The 23,500-nt window shown below is 45.3% G+C and overlaps 1 protein-coding gene across 2 annotated transcripts in view; it reads right to left on the bottom strand.

Moving 5' to 3' along the window:
- The window catches only part of Eef2k (eukaryotic elongation factor 2 kinase), a 57,922-nt gene that overhangs the window by 18,408 nt on the left and 16,014 nt on the right, over nucleotides 1-23,500 (bottom strand). For both annotated transcript variants that reach the window (XM_090357827.1, XM_090357828.1), the window contains exons 2-6: nucleotides 19,605-19,912; nucleotides 6,322-6,422; nucleotides 4,010-4,070; nucleotides 1,923-1,960; nucleotides 804-975 (exon numbers count right to left, since the gene is read on the bottom strand). In XM_090357827.1, coding sequence (XP_090213953.1) covers nucleotides 804-975; nucleotides 1,923-1,960; nucleotides 4,010-4,070; nucleotides 6,322-6,422; nucleotides 19,605-19,847 — 615 coding nt within the window. In that variant the 5' untranslated portion in view covers nucleotides 19,848-19,912. The remainder of the gene's footprint in view (nucleotides 1-803; nucleotides 976-1,922; nucleotides 1,961-4,009; nucleotides 4,071-6,321; nucleotides 6,423-19,604; nucleotides 19,913-23,500) is intronic.

Below are 23,500 nucleotides of genomic sequence, written 5' to 3'. Positions count from 1 at the left end.
GTTACCCAGCATCCTCTCTGCTCAGCCACCTAAGCCTTAAGCTTTATGGTAAGGTGTATCCCATTTTCAGTCTTACTCCTGAGCTTCTTCACATTTGTCCCTTTTCTCATTCATGTTATACTGCTTTATCGTATTCCCTGAATTTACCTTTAGCTCAAGGAATCTTGTTTGTTGTTGTTTGGTGCCTGTCCTAGGGCTTGAACTCAGAGTCTGGGTGCTGTCCCTGAGCTTTTGCCCAAGGCTAGGCATTCTATCACTTGAGCCATAGCTCAACATATGGCTTTTTGTGATTAGTTGGAGATAAAAACAAAAATGCTAACACATCTCATCTGTACATGTATATAAGAAGATTCCAATCTCAGAGCTCTGTGTTCAGGAATAAATAACTCTGCAAATAGAGTATATGGTTCACTGTGCCCAGTAAATCCTGGCTCTCATTGGTGGCTCGAGGCTAAGATATGAGATCCCAGATCTCAGCCTCAGCTGACAATTGGCTCAGAGACAGCCTAGGCAGGGAAGTCCGTGAGACTTTCCTCTCCAATTAACCACCAGAAAAACAGAGTGGTCTGTGGCTCAAAATGGAAGCACTAGTCTTGAGTAATAGAGCTCAGGGACAGCACCCAGGTTGTAGAGTTCAAGCTCTACAATTACCGCCACCAGCAACAAAAAAAAAGGTGGTGTCATTGGCCACTGGTAAGAAAGTTAAGAAGGGACCCCCCTGGATACTTCCATCAACCTTCTTAGAACCACACACTGCCCTTGGCTGCACTGTGGGGAAGGGAGGCAGGTGGGGTAGCACACACCTGTTTGGGGGGCTTGTGTCGATTATACTCCTCCCCCCAAAGCTTGGCCTCCATCTGCAGGCGCACGTCTTCAAAGTACACATCTCTGTCCACGGGCTCGATGTAGCGCTTGGCCACATAGTTGGAGGCTCCTTTCCATTGCTGGGCATGCAGGAACTTAGAGAGCTTCTTCCTGGGGTAGAGAAGAGAGCCATCTGCAACTCTGGGGTTCACTCAGAATACATCTCTGGGGCCTCAAGGCATCCTGACCCTGCCTGACCTGGTTGGCTGCAAGAACAAAATGCAGGAGATTGGGGCGGGGGGTGGGGAGGAAACACTGCACCCTTCAAAGGCCTGGAAACAGGTCCCAGTCACTCAGTCTTGTTTTCCATTATAAGGGCCTGGGCACTGTCCCTGAGCTTTTTTTGCTCAGGGTTAGTGCTCTACCACTTTGAGCCACAACCCACTTCTGATTTTCTGGTGGTTAATTGGATGTAAGACTCAAAGGGACTTTTCTGCCTAGTCTGGCTTGGAACTTTGATCTTCAGTATTCAGCCTCCTAAGTAGCTAGTATTTTAGGCATGAGACACCAGCACGCAGCTGCTGGTGGTTTTAGGGAGGAGGGGGGGAGAGAGGAGAATAAATATACCAGGGCTTGAATTCAGACCTGGACACTCTTCCTTAGCTTTTTTACTCAAGGCTGGTTCTTTATCCCTTGAGCCACACCTCTACTCTCACTTTTTACATGCTAACTGGATGTAAGAGTCTCAAGGACTTTTCTGCCCAGGCTGGCTTTGAACTTCAGACCTTAGCATCTTATATATCTAGGATTACAGGTGTGAATCACCAATAGCACCTGGCTTGGTATAGGTCATGGTTAAAGATCTTCTCTTCTAGTTCCCTTGACCACCAGAGTAGGGATGGGCAGTCTAAAAATGAATAGTTCCCATTTTCCTGCAACCTATTCCTATAGCTGGGTCCCATAGCTGGTTTAACAGAGACTAGATGGACAGGAACTTGGGCTGCAGGGAGACAGAGGCCACTGTCTTTGGGTTTTGGCTTGTGATATCCAAATGTCCCAGGATTTAGGATTCTGATGGAGTCTGGTCAGGACCCCGAGCACTGGACTGAGGCACTTACGTCCTGAAGCACTCTCTCATGGCTCCACGACCGAAGGGCTGAAAGATATGACACAGACAACCATCAGGCTTCATGCCTCCTGCTCCCCATCAACATCATTTATCCAGTGGGTGAGCACTGGACCGCATCTCAGTCTTAACACTCTGGACCCTCCATCCTGTGCCCCTAGGCCAATGCACAGAGGCTCCTGGAACAAAAAGGACCTTCTATTCCTCCACTGTAACTCAGGAAGCCAGGATGCTGGTCAGGAGGGGGGTGGGATAAGATCCCTAGCCCTGAGGAACAGAAGGTAGAAATAAGAAGGTACACCTGTAGTATACACCTGCAGTCCCAGCTACACCAGAGGCTAAGGCAAGATCATCACTTGAGCAAAGGATTCAAGTACAGGTTAGGCAGGTATAGTATGACCCTGTCTGCTGTCATTTGATCATTTTTGTTTTTATTTATTTGTTGACTTTTGTGCCTGTCCTGGAGTTTGAATTCAGGGTCCTTTGCTCTCACTTGGCTTTTTTTGCTCAAGGCCAGCATTCTAGTGCTTGAGCCACACCTCCACTTCTGGTATTTTGCTACTGAATTATATGATAAGACTCACAGGCTTTTCTATCTAGGTGGGCTTTGTTTGCTTTTAATTGCGTTCTTTCTTTCTTTCTTTTTTTGTCAGTCGGGGGTCGGGTCGTGGGACTTGATCTTTTGACCTGGGTGCTGTCCCTGAGCTCTTCAGCTCAAGGTTACCAGCCCTACCCCTTGAGCCACAGCACCACTTCAGGTTTTCTGGTGATTAATTGGAGATAAGTCTCATGGACTTTAGTGCCCCAGCTGGCTTTGAACATCGATCCTCAGATCTTAGCCTCCTGAGTAGCTAGGATTATAGGCATGAGTCACTATGCCCGGCTTTTAATTGTATTTTTTTGGGTGTGTGCCCTTTTTTTGGCACTGGGGATCGAACCCAGGACATTATACTTGCTAGGCAAATGCTTTGCCACTGAGTTACATCCCAGCCTATTCAGGCTGGCTTTGAATCACAAGTCTAAGATCTTAGCCTATTTAAAATGCTCGGATTAGCGGTGTGGGCTACCAGGACCTGGATTTGCTATACATTTTTTTGTTGTTGTTGTTGCCGGTCCTGGATACCGAAATCAGGGCCTGAGCATTGTTCTTGGGCTTTCTCAAGGCTAGCACTCTACCACTTGAGCCACAGCACCACTTCCAGCTTTTTTCTATGTATGTGGTACCAAGAAATCGAACCCAGGTCTTTGTTCATGCTAGACAAGCACTCTACCACTAGGTCAAACTCCTGACCCCTGTTACACATTTTGGAGATGAGAGCTCTCACTACGTTGCCCAGGCTGGCCAGAAACCACTGGCCTCTAGCCATTCTCCAGCCTGACTATGGGGACTACTATAGGTATGCACCACTGCACCCCACTTCTATAGCTTGGTTCCTGAATATCTCCTAAGGGCCTGGAGAGGCGCTGCTGTGGAAGCAGGCTGTAGTGGGAGGTGGTGAAAGCTTGAGGTGAAAGAAAGTGAGGTCACTGGGAGTTAGGAGAGGCATGTTAAGACCCCCCCCCCTTTACTTCCTGGCCACCATAAGAACAGACCTCCACCATAGGCTCCGGGCATGATGTACAATGCTGCAGCCAGTCCAACACATCAGCTCCAAGCCACTAGGACTGAAAGTTCTGAAGCTATGACACATACTAAAAAAAAAAAGGTTATGTTTTTGGTTTGGCATCAGTGGCTCCTGCCTATAATCCTAGCTACTCAGGAGGCTAAGATCGGAGGACTGGCCAACCAAAAACAAAAACCAGCCTAGGCAGGTAAGTCTGTGAGACTCTTAGACTCACTAGAAAGCCAAAAATCAGAAGGGGAGCTGTGGCTCAAGTGGTAGAGTGCTGGCCGTGAGCAGAAAAAAAGCTGAGGAATAGCACACAGGTCTGGAGTTCAAGCCCCAGAAATGGCAGAAAAAATTACATATATTAGCATGAGGAATCCCTAAGTTTAAAAAACTTAGAAAGGGTGTAGAGAGGAGGGCACAGGGACTAAAGCTGGCTGGAAGGGGTTTTGGGGGTTCAGGGTTTGCTCACCTGAGATGCCATCTTGATTAGAACTTCATCTTCCAGCCACTCCCCGGTGACAGCACTGTATCTGCAGAGACCAGAGCCAACTCAGTACTTTATTTTGTCTCTCTGGAGTCCCCACAGCCTTGTCTGCAGCTGACTCCTCCACAAGACAATATCACAGAGCTGTGCAGTTTTTATTCTTTTCTTTGGTGCTAGTACTTGGACTTGAATTTGGGGCCTAGGTAGTGTCTCTTAGTTTTGTTTTGTTTTGCCAGTTCTGGCTTGAACTCAGGAGTTCAGCACTGTCCTTAGGCTTTCTCAAGGCTAGAGCTCTACCACTTGAGCCACAGCTCCACTTCTAGCTTTTTGCTAGTTAAATGGATTTAAGAGAATCACAATTTCTTGCCTGAGTCAGCTTCAAACCTTGATCCTCAGATCTCAGCCTCCTGACTAGTCAGGAGTATAGATGTGAGCTACAGGCCCCAGCAGGGCTATATAGATCTTAACAAATGCATGCCGAATAAATGTCTAAATAAACAAATATAACTGGTTTATGTAATCAAATAACAAGCCCCAAGGAAAGAGGCAGCAGTACCCTCATCACTGCCAGGCTCTTGGGAAGAAGGAAAGAGGAGAAGAAAAAGAAGAAGGATGAAGGAAGAGAAAGAAAGAAGAAAAGAAAGAAAGGGGGGGAAGGAGGAATGGAGGGAGAGTAGGAGGGAGGGGGAGGAGGAGGAGGAGAGGAGAAGGAAAAAGAGAAGGATCAGGAGGAGAAGGAGGAGAAAAAGAAGACAAGTGAGAGATGAATATTCTAGGATACATTCATCTTTCTGAGAAAATTCTAGCGTAATCCTCTTTCCAGGCATTCCCATCCCTCAGGGTTTTAAACAGGCTGCCTGGAGGAAGCTCCTGATCTCAGGGATCACTAATGTCCAACAATTCCCCTGGGCCCAGTTGTTCTTAGCTCTGGCTGGAGGTCTCCTCTGGCCCATTTCTCAGCTGGGGCAGACTCCAGGACACTCTTAGCCCTGATGAGAACAGGTTTCTCAGATCTGGAAACCTATACAAGAATAAACAAGCAGAGGCCTGGCAGGTAGCCCCTCCCTGGGGGAGGTGGGAGCAGGGTGTGTGTGTGTAGCTCTCCAGAGCTGTGCATGCTGCATGTGGCCTATCCCAGGCAGTGATTTATTATTATTATTATTGGGGTTTTTGTTTGCTGGTGCTAGAGCTTCAACTCTGGGTCAGAGTGTTGTCCCTTGACTTTCCTTCTTTTTAATTTTTTTATATTATTATTAAAGGGTGATAGTTACATAAGTCAGGTAATGACTACATTTCCTTTTAGACAATATCATCCCTTTCCTACCTCTAAGTTTTTTCCTCCCATCCTCACCCACAAGTTGCATAGTTCATTTTCAACATGTTCCTTAGCTTTTTTTTGTCCTTGGGCTTTTCTTTTTTGGGGGGGGGGGCGGGGGGGAGGCATTACTGGGACTCAAACTGTGGGCCTGGGTGCTGTCCCTGAGCTCTTCAACTCCAGGCTACCACCCTAAAGTAGCCTGCATCCCAGAGCTGCCCTGAACTCTCAATCCAGAACCCCAGGATTATTTGGTACTGTGGCAGAGGGCAGCCTAACCTGTCTAATATGTCCCCGCGGCCCCATTACGACTCCATGAAACAACCCACAGTGCTGGGAACATGCATAAACACTCAAACAATGGCTACTGTTCCATCTTTCCTCTCTTTCTTTGGTGGTACTAATATTTAAACTCAGGGCCTTGCCGGGACGAGGCAGAGGCTCTACCAGTGGAGCCAGACCTGGCTGCTGTGATAATGGGTACAGCGTACCTTATCCAAAAAGCTTGGAACCAGAAGAAGCATTTCAGATTTCAGATGTTTCCAGATGTTAGTAGTATTTGTGTAGACCTGACTGGTTAAAGGTTCATAATTTGAAAATTTGAAAGGCTGCCAGGCACAGTGGCTCACGCCTGTAATCCTAGCTACTCAGGAGACTGAGATCAGAGAACTATAGTTCACAGCCAGCCCAGGTACAAAAGAACTGTGAGATTCTTCTAGAACACTGGATATGGGGCTCAAAGGATAGGGCAGTAGCCTTGAGCTCAGGGACAGCGCCCAGGCACGGAGTTCAAGCCCCATGACCCACAAAAAAAAAAACAAAAAAAAAAAACAAAACATCTGAACGGCTCCAAAATCCTAACTGTGGATTTTTCAATTGGGGTACTTGCCCTGTATTACTCCATTAAGCCTCCCCTGGGTATGAGTGGACACAGAACCCCGTCCTCTCTGGATTCTTCAAGGCCCCCAGAAAAGTCACCAACCTGTGCCTGGTTGCTCGCTCTGTGGTAACATCCTCAAGGTGGAACTCAGCCCAGGGGTCAGGCATGTGCTTCGCCTTCTCAATCGCATGCTTCCAGGTTTCCTGGCAAAGGGGACATTAGATCCATGTGTAACTCCGCTGTCTTTGTCCTGCTATCTTCCATCTTCCCTAGGGAGGATGGCAGCTTCCAGAAGAAGGAAGGATGCTCAGTGACTGACTCAAGACTTTCACTGACATGGAATCTTTGGGGACTATGCCAGTCCTGGGGTTTAACTCAGGACTAAGATGCACTTCCCGAATTTTTGTGTTCAAGGCTAGTGTTCTACCACTTGAGCCCAACTCCACTTCTGGCTTTCTGGTATTTAACTGGAGATAAGAGTCTCACAGACTTTCCTGCCCTGGTTCCCTTAGAACTGCAACTCTCAGATCTCAGCCTCCTAAGTCACTAGGATTACAGGCGTGAGCCACTTGGTGCCCAGCTAAGATAGGCATCTTAATTATATACCTCTTCATTTGCATACAAAAAGTTGAAAGTGAAAATGCTGGACTGGGAGTGTAGCTCAGTGATAGGATGCTTGCTTAGTTAGTGTGTACCAGGCCCAAGGTTCCATCCCTAGAGCCAAAAAAAAAAAAAGCCAATGTTGAGGCTGGGAGTTTGGCCTAGTGGTAGAGTGCTTGCCTAGCATGCACAAAGACCCAGGTTCGATTCCTTGGTACCACATACATAGAAAAAAGCCAGAAATGGTGCTGAGGCTCAAGTGGCAGAGCTCTATCCTTAAGAAAGTCCAAGGACAGTGCTCAGGCCCTGAGCTCAAGCCCAGGTCTGTCAAAAAAAAAGTTTCAGCTGCGAGTGGAGCCTAGTAGTAGAGTACTCACCTAGCATGCACAAAGCCCTGGGTTCATTTCCCTGGAACTACAGATACAGAAAAGGCTAGAACTGGTGCTCTGGCTCAAGCAACAGAGCACTAGCCTTGAACAAAAAGTGTCCAAGAACAGTGCTCAGGCTTTGAGTTCCCAGGACTGCCCCTCCCCCCAAAAAGGTGTTTTGTTTGTTTGTTTGTTTTTTAATTTAAGTGATTCATGACTATAATCCTAGCTACTCAGGAGGTTTAAAGCCAGCGTGGGCAACAAAGTCTTTGAGACTCTAATCTGCAATTCATTACCAAAAAGCTGGAAATGGAGATATGGCTCATTTGTGGTAAGCCAAACCAGAACACAAAGCCCTAGGCTCAAGCTCCAATACTGGAATAAATAAAGAGGAAAAAACAAAACAAACAAACAAAGGCTAAGCATGGTATACATGTCTGTAGTAATAGACATTTGGGAAGTGGAATAATCACTTGAATTTAGGAATTCAAGGCCAGCCTGGGAAACACAATGAAATATGTCAATCCTTCGCACATATATCTACCCATTCATACATACATACAAGGCTCCACAGTTTTTCAAAAGATTGCATTTGGGGCTGGGAATGTGGCTTAGTGGTAGAGTGCTTGCCTGGGTTCCTTAGTACCATATGAATTAAAAAAAAAAGATTGCATTCATCTATAATAGGAATTTCTGGCCCTAAGGACACATACCCCTATTTATCTATTTATTCATTTATTAATTGGTCAAACCTAGGGCTTGAACTCAGGGCCTGAGCACTGTCTTGGGCTTTTTTCTCAAGGCTAGAGCTCTACCACTTGAGCCACATTACTACTCCTGGCTTTTTTCTATGTATGGGTATGGAGGAATCAAACCCGGGTCTTTGTGCATGCTAAGCAAGCACTCTACCAAACTCCTAGGCCAAACTCCTGACTCCTGGAGATAAGAGTTCTGGAGAGACTTTTCTGCTCATACACCCTTTTAAAACTAAATATATAATATCTCAATTCATTGTCCTGAAAGCAATCCATACAAAAGCTCAGCGGATAAGGCATCATGTTAAAGGTATGTTGCCTTAGCAGGGTACCAGTGGCTCATGCCTGTAATCCTAGCTACTAAGGAAGCTGAGATCTGAGGATCCCAGTTCAAAGCCAGGACAGGCAGGAAAATCTGTGAGACTTTTATCTCCAATTAGCCACCAGAAAACTGGAAGTGGTGCTGTGACTCAAAGTGGTAGAGCACTAGCCTGAGCATAAGAGCGCAGAGAAGGTCCAGGCCCTGAGTTCAAGACCCATGACCAACCAAAAAAAAAAAAAAAAAGAAAGAAAGAAAGAAAGAAAAGAAAAGAAAAAAGCTCAGGACAGCTCCAAGGCCCTGGATTCAAGCCCTAGGACTAGCACACATGCATGTACACACACAAAGGAAAGAAAAGGTAACCTCCCAAACAAGAGTTAAAGCATCATGTTACAGGTATGTTGCCCTAGCTGGGTGCAGGTGGCTCATGCTTGTAATCCTTGTGACTCAGGAAGCTGAGATCTGAGGAACCCAGTATAATGCCAGACTGGGCAGAAATGTCCCTGAGACTCTTATCTCTAATTAACAACCAGAATACCAGAATTGGAGCTGTGGTTTCAAGTGACAGAACCCTAGCCTTGTGCACAGCTCAGGGACAGTGTCCAACCCAGAACCTGATTTCAAGCCCCATGACTAACAAAAAATACTTTTAAAAGGTATGTTGCCCTAACACAGAACATGGATTTAACCTCTGGACTCAGAAGCCAGGAAGCAATCCCCATAAATACTGCCAAACATGTGCAGTGCAAGACAATGAGTCAGGTAGAATTTCACTGTTTTCTTCAGTGTTCCAATCATGCCCAGCTCTACCTACTCAATGCCAGTGATGTGAGGGCCAAAATCACCTGCAGATCTGTGTGTGTGTGTGTGTGTGTGTGTGTGTGTGTGTGTGTGTGTGTCCTGAGGCTTGAACTTGGAGCCTGGGTGCTGTCCTAGAGTCTCACGCACTTTTCTGCTTGGGCTGGCTCTGAACTGCAATCCTCAGCCCTCAGCCTCCTGAGCAGCTAGGATTATAGACAGGAGCCACCAGCACTGGCTCATTGTTTCTTTTTTTTTGTTTTTGTGCCCATATTGGCACCTGAATTCAGGGCCTTATGCTCCTACTTGGTTTCGTACCCTCCCCTCCCCACTCAATTTGGCACTCTACATTTGAGCCATACCTGCCCTTTCAACTTTTTGCTGGTTAGTTGGAAATAAAGAGTCTCTTGGATTTGTCTGCTTGGACTGGATTCAAACTGTGATCCTTAGATCTCAGCCCCCAGTAGCTAGGATTACAGGAATAAGTTACGAGCACCTGGCTTGATTCCCCTTCTCCAGGTCATGTGCCCAGCCTGCTTGCCTGATCTCATTTCCTTTCTGAGACAGAAAGCTAGCAGTTGTATAACAGTGCTCCAGGCCATCTGTCTAGCTCTCACGTGACTAAGTACTTGGATTCACTTCCCCTGGTCCTATGACCAAGAATACTGAACTAAAAACACCTTCCTGTCTTCAGCTTTACACTCTTGTGCAATAGCTCAATGGTACACACACACACACACACACTTTTTTTTATTGTTTTTTGTTTTGTTTTGTTTTTTTGTTTTTGTTTTTGCCAGTCCTGGGCTTGAGCTCAGGGCCTGAACACTGGCCTCGGACTTTCTCAAGGCTAGAGCTCTACCACTTGAGCCTCAGTACCACTTCTGGCTTTTTTCTATGTATGTGGTACCGAGGAATCGAACTCGGATCTTCATGCATGCTAGGCAAGCACTTTAACCACTAGGCCAAACTCCCGCCCCCCCCCCCTTTTTTTTTTAATTTAAATGCTGCATGCATGCATTAAAAATCTGAATGGAACTGGGCACGCCTTTATCTCCAATTAACACCCAAAAAACCAGAAGTGGAGCTGTGGCTCAAGTGGTATAGTGCCAGCCTTGAACAAAAAAGTTAAGTGGACAGCACCCAGATCTCGAATTTAAGCCCCAGCACACATGCACATACACAGGCAAACACACAACCAGTGACATTCACTAAAGTAAAAGTACCCTGGCCTCTTGGGAGTCCTTGCCAAGATGTTATCCTATCCTTCACCCTGTGGCAATCTGTAATCACATTCCCCATCTACCATGATTTAAAGAACCAGGCTTAAAGAACAAGAGGATGTGGGGCTAGGAAAAAAAAAAAAAAACATGAGAAGGGTAACAATGTCCAACAAGAAATATACTCACTACCTTATGTATGTAACTGTAACCCCTCTGTAAATCACCCTCATCATAAAGACAAACAAGAAAAAAAAGGAACAAAAGAAATTTCTTGCCAAACACCACCAGCAGTTCAGGGACTCAATGCCAAGCCTGCCACACCCTGGCTACCTCATAAGTTATAAAAGCCATAAAGAGCCAAACACAGAATTATCACATGACAGTGATTCCATGTAACAGCCCAATTCCACCAGACCAACCAGGAAGAAAGGGAGAGAAGGAGAAAGGGAGGGAGGGAGAGAGGAAACATGCTCACAATAACAACAGCACAATGACTATGCAGGAAGAAATAATCCAAATGCACCATGAAGAGATTTAAAAATATGGTACCCGTTCAATGGAATAATTCTCCGGAATAAAAAGGAGGGAAGGGTTGGGTGCATTGCCTCACATCTGTAATCTTAACTACTCAGGAAACTGAGATCTGAGGATCAAGATTCACAGCCTGAGGAAGGAAAATCCCATACACTCTCCCCCTGTTCCCAATTAACTAGCAAAAAGAGAGCTATAGCCTGAAGTAGGAAAGAAAAAAAAAAAAAAGCTGGGTGCAGTGGCTCATGCCTGTAATCCTAACTACTCAGGAGGCTGAGATCTGAGGATCAAAGTTCAACAGGCAAAAAAGGACCTGAAACTCTTATCTCCAATTAACCTCTAGAAAATGCAGAAGTGGGGCTTGGCTCAAGGGTAGGGCAGTAGCCTTGAGCTGAAGAGCTCAGGGACAGCGCCCAGGCCAAATCAAGCCTCATGTGCCCCCCCCCACACAAACCTATGGACAAGTATGTAGGCCTTGAGTTCAAGCCCCAGTTCACACACACACACACACACACACACACACACACACACACACACACACGAAAAAATAGGAGCCAGGGGTGGGGGGAATGACAAAGAGGGAGATGGGTATAAGAGTGATGGGATCAGTGGAGTATATCTATACAAGGGTAACACATCATGATGAAATCCCCTCTTGTAAAATGTATGGGGGTGAAGGAGGAATCACACAGAGTCTAACATGAATAAATCTTTAGAACCTCATGCTAAGACAGAGAAGCTTAGCACAACACACACTATATGACTATGTATAGGAGATGTCCAAAAAAGGTAATGCTTGAAGACAGGAAGCAAATTAAGGCTGGATCCAATGGAGATATTTTAGAGTCAGAGTGTTTCTTTTGGAGGGAATGAAAACATAATGGCTGCAGTGATGAAATCAGAAGTGCATGACTATATGAAAAGCTGTTGATTTGTACGTTTTACTAAGTACTTTTTTTTCTTTGGTCTGTCATAGGGCTTGAACTTAGGGCCTGGACGCTGTCCCTGAGCTCTTTTGCTCAAGCATAGTGCTAAACCACTTTGAGCCATAGTACCACTTCCAGTTTTCTGGTGGTTAACTGGGGATAAAAGCCTCACCAACTTTCCTGCCTGGCTGGCTTTGAACCACAATCCTCAGATCTCAGCCTCTAGAATAGCTGGGATTAAAGGCATGAGCCACCAGCACTACTGGAACTTGAACTTGGGGCCTCACATTCTCACTTGTCTGTCCATTCAAGGCTAGTACTTTACCATTTGAGCCACACCACTTTTTGTTGTTTCATTGGCAATAAGAGTCTCATGGACTTTCCAGCCTGGACTGGCTTCAAATAATGGTCCACAAATCTCAGCCTCCTAAGTAGCTAGGTATACAGATGTGAGCCACTCGGTTGATTTGTACATTTTATTTAAATGGATACACTGACCAGGTACAGTGGTTCACATCTGTAATCCTTCCTACTCAGGAGACTGAGATCAAGAAAACTGGTTCAAGGCTAACAAAGGGGAAAAAAAAGTTCACGAGACCCAAACTCAACCAATAGATGAGTGTTGTAGAGAGTTGTCATCCTAGCTACAGTGCGAAGTATAAAATCAGAGGATCATGGGCTGGGCAGGCAAAAAGGAAGACCTTATCTTAAAAATAACTAGTGTGGGGGCCGGGAGTTTGGCCTAGTGGTAGAGTGCTTGCCTAGCATGCACGAAGACCCGGGTTCGATTCCTCAGTACCACATACTTAGAAAAAGCCGGAAGTGGTGCTGAGGCTCAAGTGGTAGAGCTCTAGCCTTGAGAAAAATCCAAGGACAGTGCTCAGGCCCTGAGCTCAAGCCCAGGACTGGCCAAAAAAAAAAAAAAAAAAAAAAACAGTGTGAGGTGGCTCAGGCCTGTAATCTTAGCTACTCAGGAGTGTCAGCCAGGGCACTAAAGCTCAGAGAGACTCTTATCTCCAATTAACCACCAGAAAACCAGAAGGGACTAAGTGACAGTGACCCTGTGGCTCAAGGGGTAGGGCAGTAGCTTTGAGCTGAAGAGCTCAGGAACAGCACCCAGGCCCAGAGTTCAAGTCCCAACAACTGACAATAAATAAGTAAATGAATAAATAAGCAGTGTGAAAAAATAATGAGGGGAGGCTCAAGAGAGTATGCAGCGTAGTAAGTGGAAAGTTTCTTTCATCTCATTTATCTGGCTGGCTGGCTGCCTATCTCTATCTATGATCCTTTGATCCATCCATCACCGTGCTGGGACTTGAACCCACAGTCTCAAGCCCTCTATCACTGACCCACAGCCCAAACCCTTAAGCCTTCTTAAGTCTCCATTCCCAGAGCACTGGGCTGTGCACCTGGGTACCGACACACACATACATGCCTGCATGTATACACGTGAGTGCAGGCACACATGCACACCACACGAGTTCATTGCCTCGGGATTGTTTGCTGTGGTCACTGCCTTATGAAGCCTGAGGCTGCCCGGCTGAGGCCTCTTGGGCCCTAAGGGTTGGGACACCTCTTTGCCAGGTGAGTCACTAGGCCAGTCTCCTAATCTTCCATCCTTATCTCATTCCAGAGAACACAGTTTCTCACAGTCCCTCCCCACCCACTAGCTTAAGTGCAATGGAAGGTGGCTGACAGAAGTGGGAGAGCAGGAGAGCAGGTGTGCCCATACATGCAGCGGATGGAAGACATTCGTGTTAGCCCAACCTCTCTGAAAGGTAACTAGTGACACCCAGCATGTCATTTTGATGTTGTTGTGCCAGTACTAAATCTTGAACTCAGCACCTTGCATCCTTGCTTGACTTTTTCCCATCAAGGTTGGAACTCCACCTCTTCAGCCCCAGCTCCACGTTAGGCTTTTTCCTAGTTAACTGGGGATAAGAGTCTCAGGGACTTTTCTTTCCCTGTTCGCTTTGAACAGAGATCCTTACATCTTAATCTTCAAAGTAGCTAGGATTACAGGCATGAGCACTAGTACTAAAAGTCAACTTTTGCCTCAGCCATGTTACTCCTGGGGCATTCTCTGATAAGGGCACACGCAATATGCAATATCTTCCAAGGAAATGATATTCAAACACTAAAAATGACAACAAAACCCACTGATGGCACACTTGAGGCTGGGGATTCTAACTCTACCCTTGAAAACAACAAAAACAAAAGACAAGCACAAAGGAAATAAGACCAGGCCAGGCACTGGTGGTCATGCCTGGAATCCAGCTACTCAGGAAGCTCAGATCTGAAACTCACAGTTGAAAACCAACCCAGGCAGGAAAGTCAGAGACTGTTATCTCCAATTAACCAGCAAAAAGCCAGGAATGGAGATATGACTCAAGTGGTAGAACACTAACCTTGAGCAAACTAAAAGCTCAGAGACAGCACCTAGGTCCTGAGTTCAAGCTCCAGGACTGGCAAGAAGAAAGGAGAAAGAAGAAGGAAGAAGACCAAGGACCAAAAAAAAAAAAAAAAGCTAGTCAATAACAGAATCAACTCAGAAGCAAGATCTCCTGAGATGGAAAACAGCCTCACCATTTCCTGGGAAAGCCACTTAGGTTCTTAGAGCCTGAGGTTTGTTACTGGGCAAAATGCCAGCTGTCAGGGACTTGCTGTACATGCAAGCAAGGCACGTACAGCCAGCCCACCCCGCCCTCAATGCCTGCCACACAAGTTCAAGTTACTGGCTGCTCCCAGGGGAGGGGAGGGAGCCACAAGAGCGAACAGGTTTGCAATGTCTCTGGGAGATCCCATGCAAATACGTGCTTCTGTATGCAAAGGATCATTCTGGAAGAACAGCCCTGGGCTCAGCGGTGGAAGGCTCATTTTTCCCATCGTCCATACAGAGGGTTTGTTTGGATGGATTCACTTTATCTGGGACATATACTCATCACATATTATGAAACATTCTGTATTATAAAGTTTACTTGGAATCTATTATCCCTACATATTATATAGAATATAATTTACTACTACACTGTTTATAATAGGGAAGAAAAACAGAATTTCAATCAAAAGGCTGGAGTGTAGTTCAGTGGAGAGCACTTGCCTAGCACACATGAGGTCTTGGGTTCAAATCCCAGTATTGCAATTTTTTTTTTTAAGTCAGCTAAGTAAAATGGCTCATGTCTATACTATTGGGGATATGAGGATGAAGGTGTTTGAGGCCAAGCCTAAGTAGACAAACCCAAGAGACTCCTATCTCCAAGTAACTAGCACAAATGGTAGCATGCTAGCCTTAAGGGAACAAGCTAAGGGACAGTGCCCATACCCTAAGTTCAAGCCTCACTACTGACACAGCTACACACACACACACACTAAAAACCCTCAAGAAGAGCTGGACTGGCCAAGCACCTGTATTCCCAGCTACTTGAGCCAAGACTTGAGAACTACAGTTCAGAGCCAGCTCGTGCTTATCTCCAATTATCCAGAAAACAAATCAAAACAAAACAAAACAAAACAAAAAACCCAACAAAGAGAAGTACAGCCATGGCTCAAGTGGCAGAGCACCAAGACTGAGCAAAACAAACTAAGGGACAGCACCTAGGCTTGAACTCGTGTTCAAGCTCCTTTACCAAACACACACACACACACACACACACACACACACACACACACACACACACCACACATGCACGCATGCGCACACACGCATATACACACACACACACACATACACACACACACACACACACAAAGGACTGATTAAATCACATCTATTATATAATGAAATACATGCACTGAAATTTTTCTTAAAGTGTTCTCTAGATGTGCTGATATGAAAAGAGCCCCTCAATATCCTCAGAAGACAGTTTTTATAAAATAAAATTTCTCACCTTATTACAAAATTAAAAACATGTGGCTGGGCCCCAGTGGCTCATGCCTATAAGCTTAGTTACTCAGAGACTGAGACTGATCATCAAAATTCAAATCCAGCCTGTACAAGAAGATCCAAGAGCCTCTTCGTTTTTGTTGGTGGTGGTGGAGTCAGGGAGCTTAAATACAGGGCCTGGGTGTTGACTCCGAGTCTTTTGATCAAGGCTAGTGCTCTACCATCTCTGTTTTTCTTTTTTTGGTGGGTCATGAGGCTTCTACTTGGCCTGAGTGTGCTATCCCTGAGCTCTTCAGCTCAAGGGTACCGCCCTACCCTTGGGCTAAGCCCAACTTCTCCTTTTCTAGAGGTTAATTGGAGAAAAAAATCTCAGGTCCTTTTGTGTCTGGGCTGGCTTTGAACTCTGATCCTCAGATCTCAGCTTTCTGAGTAGCTAGGATTACAGGTGTGAGCCACCACACCCGGCTTGCTCTACCACTTTGAGCCAGTGTTACTTGCATTTACATTCATCTTTCCTACCCGGGCTGGCTTTGAACTGCAATCCTCAGATACCTTGAGTAGTTGGAATTACAGGTTTGAGCCATGGGGTGCCGGATTCTGTAAGACTTACCTCCAATTAACCAACAAAAGGCCAGAGATAGAACTGTGGCTCAAGTGGCACATTGCTAGCCTTGAGCAAAATAGCTCAGAAACCCAGGGCTCAAGCCACAGGACTGACATAAAACAACAAACAAACAAACAAACAACAACAACAACAACAAAAACCTGTATAAGATATATGCTTATTCTAGAAATGACAGAGATGTAGAAAAATAATCTCTCCTAATCCTAGTCAAAGGCAACCCCAGTGAGTGGTAATAAGCTTCCTCAGAAGCTGTTATTCTTTATGTGTACATATATATATTTATGTAACACATACATATTCCATGTGTCCACACACATGTATGCATATGCACATGTGTATATGTGCCAGTATATATGTGTATGCATGGTATATATATATATGTTAATTATCCCCTGCATTCAGAGAGTGCCAGCCATGTCTGCAAACTGAGAGAACTCCCTATAATACACACACACACACACACACACACATACACACATACACACACCTACACATAATTGAAAGACATTATAGTCAGGTGGGAAAAGGGGAGCTAATTCCAGTAACCCCCAAGCCATGGAGAAGGTGAACACAACCCAAAAGAATTCTGCCTTATACAGGTCAGGACTTTAGAGGAAAGGTTATCTGTCAATTTGTGTGGATTATTCATACAAGTAATTCATATAAGTAATATATACCTTGTAGGGATGTGTGTGTGTGTGTGTGTGTGTGTGTGTGTGTGTGAGAGAGAGAGAGAGAGAGAGAGAGAGAGAGAGAGAGAGAGAGAGAGAGAGAGAGAGAGAAAGAGAGAGATCACCAAATAAGTTTTGCTATGTAACTACTAATACATATTCTTTTTTTCTTTTTGTGGGTCATGGGGCTTGAATGTGGCCTGGGCTCAAGGCTACCGACCTACCCTTTGAGCCAAGCCCCACTTCCTGTTTTCTAGAGATAATTGCAGATAAGAGTCTCAGGACCTTTTATGCCCAGGCTGGCCTTGAACCTTGATCCTCAGATCTCAGACTCCTGAGTAGTTAGGATTATCGGCATGAGCCATAGTGCCTGGCAATCATATATATGGTGGGTTTTTTGTTTTTTTCTTTTGCCAGTCCCGGATTTGAACTCAGGATCTGAGCACAATCCTTGGGCTTTCTCAAGGCTAGAAAGAGCTCTACCACTTGAGCCACAGCACCACTTCCAGCTTTTTCTGTGTATGTGGTACCAAGGAATCAGACTTGGGTTTTGGTGAATGCTAAGCAAGCACTCTTACCACTAGGCCGAACTCCCAGTCCTAATATATATTCATTTTATGTTTAACAAATACTAATACATATTCATGCTTATTAGTATATTTTATCTTAATATATATTGACCACTTGAACCATGGCTCACTTTCCAGCTCTTTGATGGTAAACTGAAAATAAGAATCTCATGGACTTTTTTGCCCAGGCTGGTTTCAAACCTTCATCCTTAGATCTCAGCCTTCTGACTAGTTAGATAAGGTAACATCAACATCCTGTCAGGACCATGTCTGTCAGCTAAAAAGATCCTTCCTCCCATCCTCAGGGACAGCATCTAGGGCTGAGTTCAAGCCCCAGGTCTGGCACCCAGATGTGTATGCATGCACATGCGCAAAACAGGCGCCCCTCCTGATGTACAGGAGGTCCTTCCCACGACCCCTGGACCCAAGGCTAGGAGTCCCTTCCAAAGCTGCTTCAGGAAGGGAAGTGATATAAATTGCATCCAGCCGCTTTGGGGGGCCCCCAGCCCCAGAGGAGACCTTCAGGACTATTTCTGGAGCTGCCTGCCCAAGTTAGAACTCTGTCCTGAAAGGGACATCCCTGAGAACAAAATTATTAATTTGCTAAATACAGACTAATTCTGAAGTTACAAAAGAATGGTTTTAATTTCAAATCCCACAATGGCAATAGAACTTTTTCGCTTATTTCTAGTGCCTACAGGTATTTATTGTTTGAAAGTATCAATTAAATGACAGCAGCATTGTTACCTTATTTTGAATTTTGCCTCCACTGTTTTGTTTTGTTTTGTGCTGGTACTGGAGCTTGAATTTTAGGCCGTGAGCTCACTCAGCTTTTTTAAGACTGATCCTCTATGGCTTGAGCCACATTTCTACTTCTGACTTTTCCTTGGCTAGCTGGAGATGACAGTCTCTTAAATTTGAGACTGAACTGAAATCCTCAGATTTCAGCCTTCTGAATGGCTAGAATAACAGGCATAGGCTTTCAGTCCCTGGCTCCATCTCATTCTTTTTTATTTTTATTTTTATTTATTTATTTATTTATTTTTTGCCTGGGCTTGAGCTCAGGGCCTGAGCACTGTCCTTGGACTTTCTCAAAGCTAGAGCTCTACCACTTGAGCCTCAGCACCACTTCCGGCTTTTTTCTATGTGTGTGGTACCGAGCAATTGAACCCAGGTCTTCATGCATGCTAGGCAAGCACTTTAACCACTAGGCCAAACTCCTGGCCCTCTTTTTTTATTTTTATTTTTATTTTTTTAAAGATATATTGCTGACTATAAGTAACTGGTAATGCTACGAGTGTGTGTGTGTGTGTGTGTGTGTGTGTGTGTGTGTATCTACATTCAAGAGTAATATGTTTATAGTGTGCAATGTGCTCTATGTTTTCTATTTTATTCTGTTCTGTTCCATTACTTTAAAAGAACCTGGGTAAGCTGGACTGGTAGCTCCTCCCTATAATCCTAGCTACTCAAAAGGCAGAGAGCTAAGGATCATGGATCAAAGCTAGACTGGGCAGAAAAGCCTCTGAGACTCTTTTCTCCAAATAACCACCAAAAAGCCACAAGTAGAGATGTAGCTCAAGTAATAGAATGCTAGCCTTGAGTTTAAAAAACAAAAACAACAAAACAAAACATAACAAACTAGCAAGCCAGATGCTGGTGGATGATGCCAATAATTCTGGCTACTCAGGAGGCTGAGATCTGAGGAAAGTTGACAGAAGCCAGCCTGGGCAAGAAAGGCTGTGAGACCCTTATCTCCAATTAACCACCCAGAAACTGAAAGTGACACTGAGGCTCCAAGTAGTAGAGCACTAGCCTTGAGCAAAAATGCTTAGGGATAGTGCCCAGGCTGAGTTCAAGCTGACGACTGGCAAAACACACACACACACACACACACACACACACACACACACACACACACACACACACGAATAAAGGACGCTAAACATCCTTTAAGGAGGTAGGGGTACAGACTCCTCCCAGCTTGGCAGACAAAACCTCAGACTTCAGAGTACTAGCCAGGGTTTGGAGCCACGAAGGACCCCTACCAGTGAACCCCCAACTCCTCAGCCATCTTGGCAGGGGAGGCAAGTGCTAAGGGGAGAACAGGTGTGTTCACTCACCTTGAAGTGGAAGGAGCTAGCCGGGGATTCACAGGAATCATTTTGCTTGCTTTTCCTTACACTGTATAAGTTATCAGCCTTCAAATTGGCATTCTGGTGGGAGCCGGGGTCCTCAGTGATGGGGCAGATGAAGTAACCATCCTCATCGTCGCTGTCCAAATCAGAATCTCCATCTCTGCCCACTTGGGAGGTCCGGCCGCCATCGACGCCTTCCATGCGGAAGATAAGGTCTTCGTCTGCCATGTTGCAGGGGCAGCACAGGGAGGCGTGGTCCAGCCAGAGTTACTGAGCAAATGCAGCAGAAGGTCCTGGGAGGAAGCAGAGCCAGGTGTGGGTGCTGGCACCCCAAGTGAGAGCTAGCCAGGTGCCTCAAGGCACGCAGCAGCTCCCTGGAGATAGCAAGGACCACACCCAAGCCTTTGGAACCACAGAACCCTTCAGGTTTTTTGGTAGATAACTGGAGATAAGATTCTCATGGACTTTGTTTCCCACACAGGCTTTTTAATCACATTCCTCCGATGTCAGCTAGGATTCCAGGCATGAGCTACCAGCACCCAATCAGAAATGCCGCTTAAGCAAGCACAAGGTACCTTTTAGGACATAAATTAGATCAAAACTCCTCTGCTAAACACTTTCCAGCAACTTTCCTTTGTTTTAGATATAATATATACAATATAGGTTTATATAGAGACACATATAATAATATCTATTTTATATGTACACATTATATATTATATAAACTTATTTTTTTTGTTGTTCCAGTACTGGGGTTTTAACAGAAGACCTTGGAGGTTTTCCTGAGCTTTTCTGCTCAAGGCTGTCTTGATACCACTTGAGCCACATGCCCAGCTCCCTTTGTTTTCCTAATAAAACCTAACACCGGATTGAAGCCGCAGCTAGAGTGGTGTGCTTGGCCCCTGCCCACTCTCTCCCAGCCTTGGCTGTCCTCCGGGGACAATGGTTTTTGCCTGTGGAACTGTGAACACTTCAAATGTGTTCCTACCTCACGGCCTTGGTACTTCCTGTTCCCTAGCCCTGAAACAAGTTTCCCACAATGGGTTCTTTTTCACCATTGAGATCCCAACTCAAAAGTCTAAATCTGAGCCCCCCAAATTAAAGAACCACCTGCTCAAATGCATGCTCAACACTTCCTCTCTTTTTATCTTTCTTGTGCCAGGATTTGGGCTTGAACTCAAGGCCTACATGCTCTCCCTGAGCTTTTTTTTTTCTGAAGATTTAGCACTCTACCACTTGAGCCACAGTTCCTTTTCCAGCTTTTGGTGATAACTGCAAATAAGAATCTCACAGATTTTCCTGCCTGGGCTGGCTTCTAACCTAGATCCTCACATCTCAGCCTCCTGAGTAGCTATGATCACAGATGTGAGCCATCAGTGCCTGGCCTACAACATCTTTCTGGGGCTTGAACTCAGAGTCTGGGTGTTGTCCCTGAGACCTTTTCATTCAAGGTCTGAGCCATAGCTCAAGTATTCACTGGTGATCACTGGAGACAAGAATCTCATATCCTTTCTCACTTATGCTGGCTCCCAACCACAATCCTCAGATCTTGGCCTCCTGAGTAGCTAGAATTAGACATGAGCCACATTCTTCTTGTTCATTTTCTTCCCAATAATTCTACCAAGCTGAAATGGATCTGTTTAGCTTTTACTCTGTGTTGCCCATAGGATAATTCAGAAAGTGCCTGGGAGAAAAGGTACTCAGTGCACTGCAGGAATAAATGAGCACCTCTGACTATGTTCTCCACAGCATAAAACCTAACAGAACTAACTGTATATCCATAAGGCCGGTTAGATAACTACTACTGTGCCTCTTCCTCCCCCAGGCAAAAGCACTGTGACTACAAGATGGAAAGAGGAAGCTCTGATAAACCACAGGCTTGCAAAGATAGTCACTATACGTTCCTTGAGTTTATAGGGTAGAATGCACAGCAAACGAGTAATTCATGCTCACTTTTACAGCCCCTGTGTTTTTATTTTTATTTTTATTTTTTTTGCCAGTCCTGGGCGTGAGCTCAGGGCCTGAGCACTGTCCTTGGACTTTCTCAAGGCCAGAGCTCTACCACTTGAGCCTCAGCTCCACTTCTGGCTTTTTTCTATGTATGTGGTACCGAGGAATCGAACCCAGGTCTTCATGCATGCTAGGCAAGCACTTCAACCACTAAGCCAAACTCCCGGCCCCAGCCCCTGTGTTTTTAACAGAAGTGCTAGGAACTGGGTGGGGAAAGAGACTCATCTTTTCCACAGTGCTAGGATAATAGACCAGCTGTATGTGTCTCTTCCTCACACTTAGGCAAAAATTACCTGAAAATGGTCTGAAGACTTCATTATAATAGGTAAATCTGCCAGGCACTGGCAGAGGTCATGCCTGTAGTCCTAGATACTCAGGAGACTGAGACTGAGGACACTGGTTTGAAGCCAGCCTGGGCAGAAGAGTACCTAAGACTCTTTTTTTTTTTTTTTGCCAGTCCTGGGCTTGAGCTCAGGGCCTGAGCACTGTCCTTAGACTTTTTCAAGGCTAGCACTCTACCACTTGAGTCTCAGCACCACTTCTGGCTTTTTTCTATGTATGTGGTACCGAGGAATCGAACCCGGGTCTTCATGCATGCTAGGCAAGCACTTTAACCACTAGGCCAAACTCCCGGCCCCATACCTAAGACTCTTATCTCCAATTATCCACCAAAAAGCTCTAAGTGAAAGCCTAGTAGAAAGCCAGCCTTTAGTGAAAAAGCCAAGTGAGAGCGTGATGCCCTGCATTCAAACACCAGGATCAACACAAACACCTTATGGCTACTAAACAAACAGAACTTTTCTGAGCATTACAAACTCCTGGGGGTCAGGAGTTTGACCCAGTGGTAAAGTGCTTGCCTTGCATGCACAAAGACGGAAGTTCGATTCCTTGGTACTAAATACATAGGGAAAAAAAGCCACAAGTGGTGCTGTGACTCAAGTGGTAAAGCTCTAGCCTTGAGAAAAAGCCCAAGGACAGTACTCAGGCCCTGAGTTCAAGGCTCAGGACTGGCAAAAAAAAAAAAAGAATTACATCTGTAAGGAACTGGGAGCTGGAAGTAGAGGGAACTTTTAGATCATTTTAACTTATTACAAAGCTGAACTTCTCTCAACCCAAATTAAATTAACTAGTTAAAAAAAAAAAAAAAACTTTAGGATCAGGAGAGTAGCTTAGTAGTAGAGTGCTCACCCTGCATGCCCAAAGCCCTGGGTTCAATTGTGGCTCAAATGGCAGAGCGCTCACCTTGAGCAAAAAGTGTCCAAAGACAGTGCCCAAGCCCTGAGTTCAAGCCCCAGGACTGGCAAAACAAACAAACAAAGAAGCAAAAAACCCACAACACTTTAGTCCAGGTTCAGGTGGCTCATGTCTGTATCCTAGATCTCAGAACTATCACCAATTAATCCTGAAAAAAATAGGGGGTGCGGGACAGCAACGGCTATGGCTCAAGTGGTAGAGCAAAGAAAACTCAGGGAAAATGTCCAGGCCCCAAGTTCAAGACCTAGGACCAGGAAAAACAAAAACTCTTCAGACACAGTTGTGATGACACACATAGCACCATCTATACATGAAACTGACACTGGAGGCTGACTCAGCCAAGTCCCAATGTGTGTACGTATGTGTGATTAAGCACCCATACACACATACACATATGCCAGTCCTGGGGCTTGAACTTGGGTCCTGGATGCTGTTCCTTACCTATTGTGCTCAAGGCTGGTCCTCTTCCACTTGAGCCATATCTTTTACTTCTGGCTTTTTGTTGAAATCTCCCAGACTTTTCTGCCAGGGATGGCTTTGAACCATGATCCTTGGATCTCAATCACCTGGGTACCTAACAAGTCCAAGCCACTCATGTCTAACTGTTATTTTCCTAT

This window comes from Megascapheus bottae, chromosome 25 (genome assembly GCF_031878675.1).
Source record: "Megascapheus bottae isolate mThoBot1 chromosome 25, mThoBot2.hap1, whole genome shotgun sequence".
NCBI lineage: Eukaryota > Metazoa > Chordata > Mammalia > Rodentia > Geomyidae > Megascapheus > Megascapheus bottae.
Note: the sequence above shows the minus strand (reverse complement) of the source record. Positions and strands in the feature narration are given on the sequence as shown.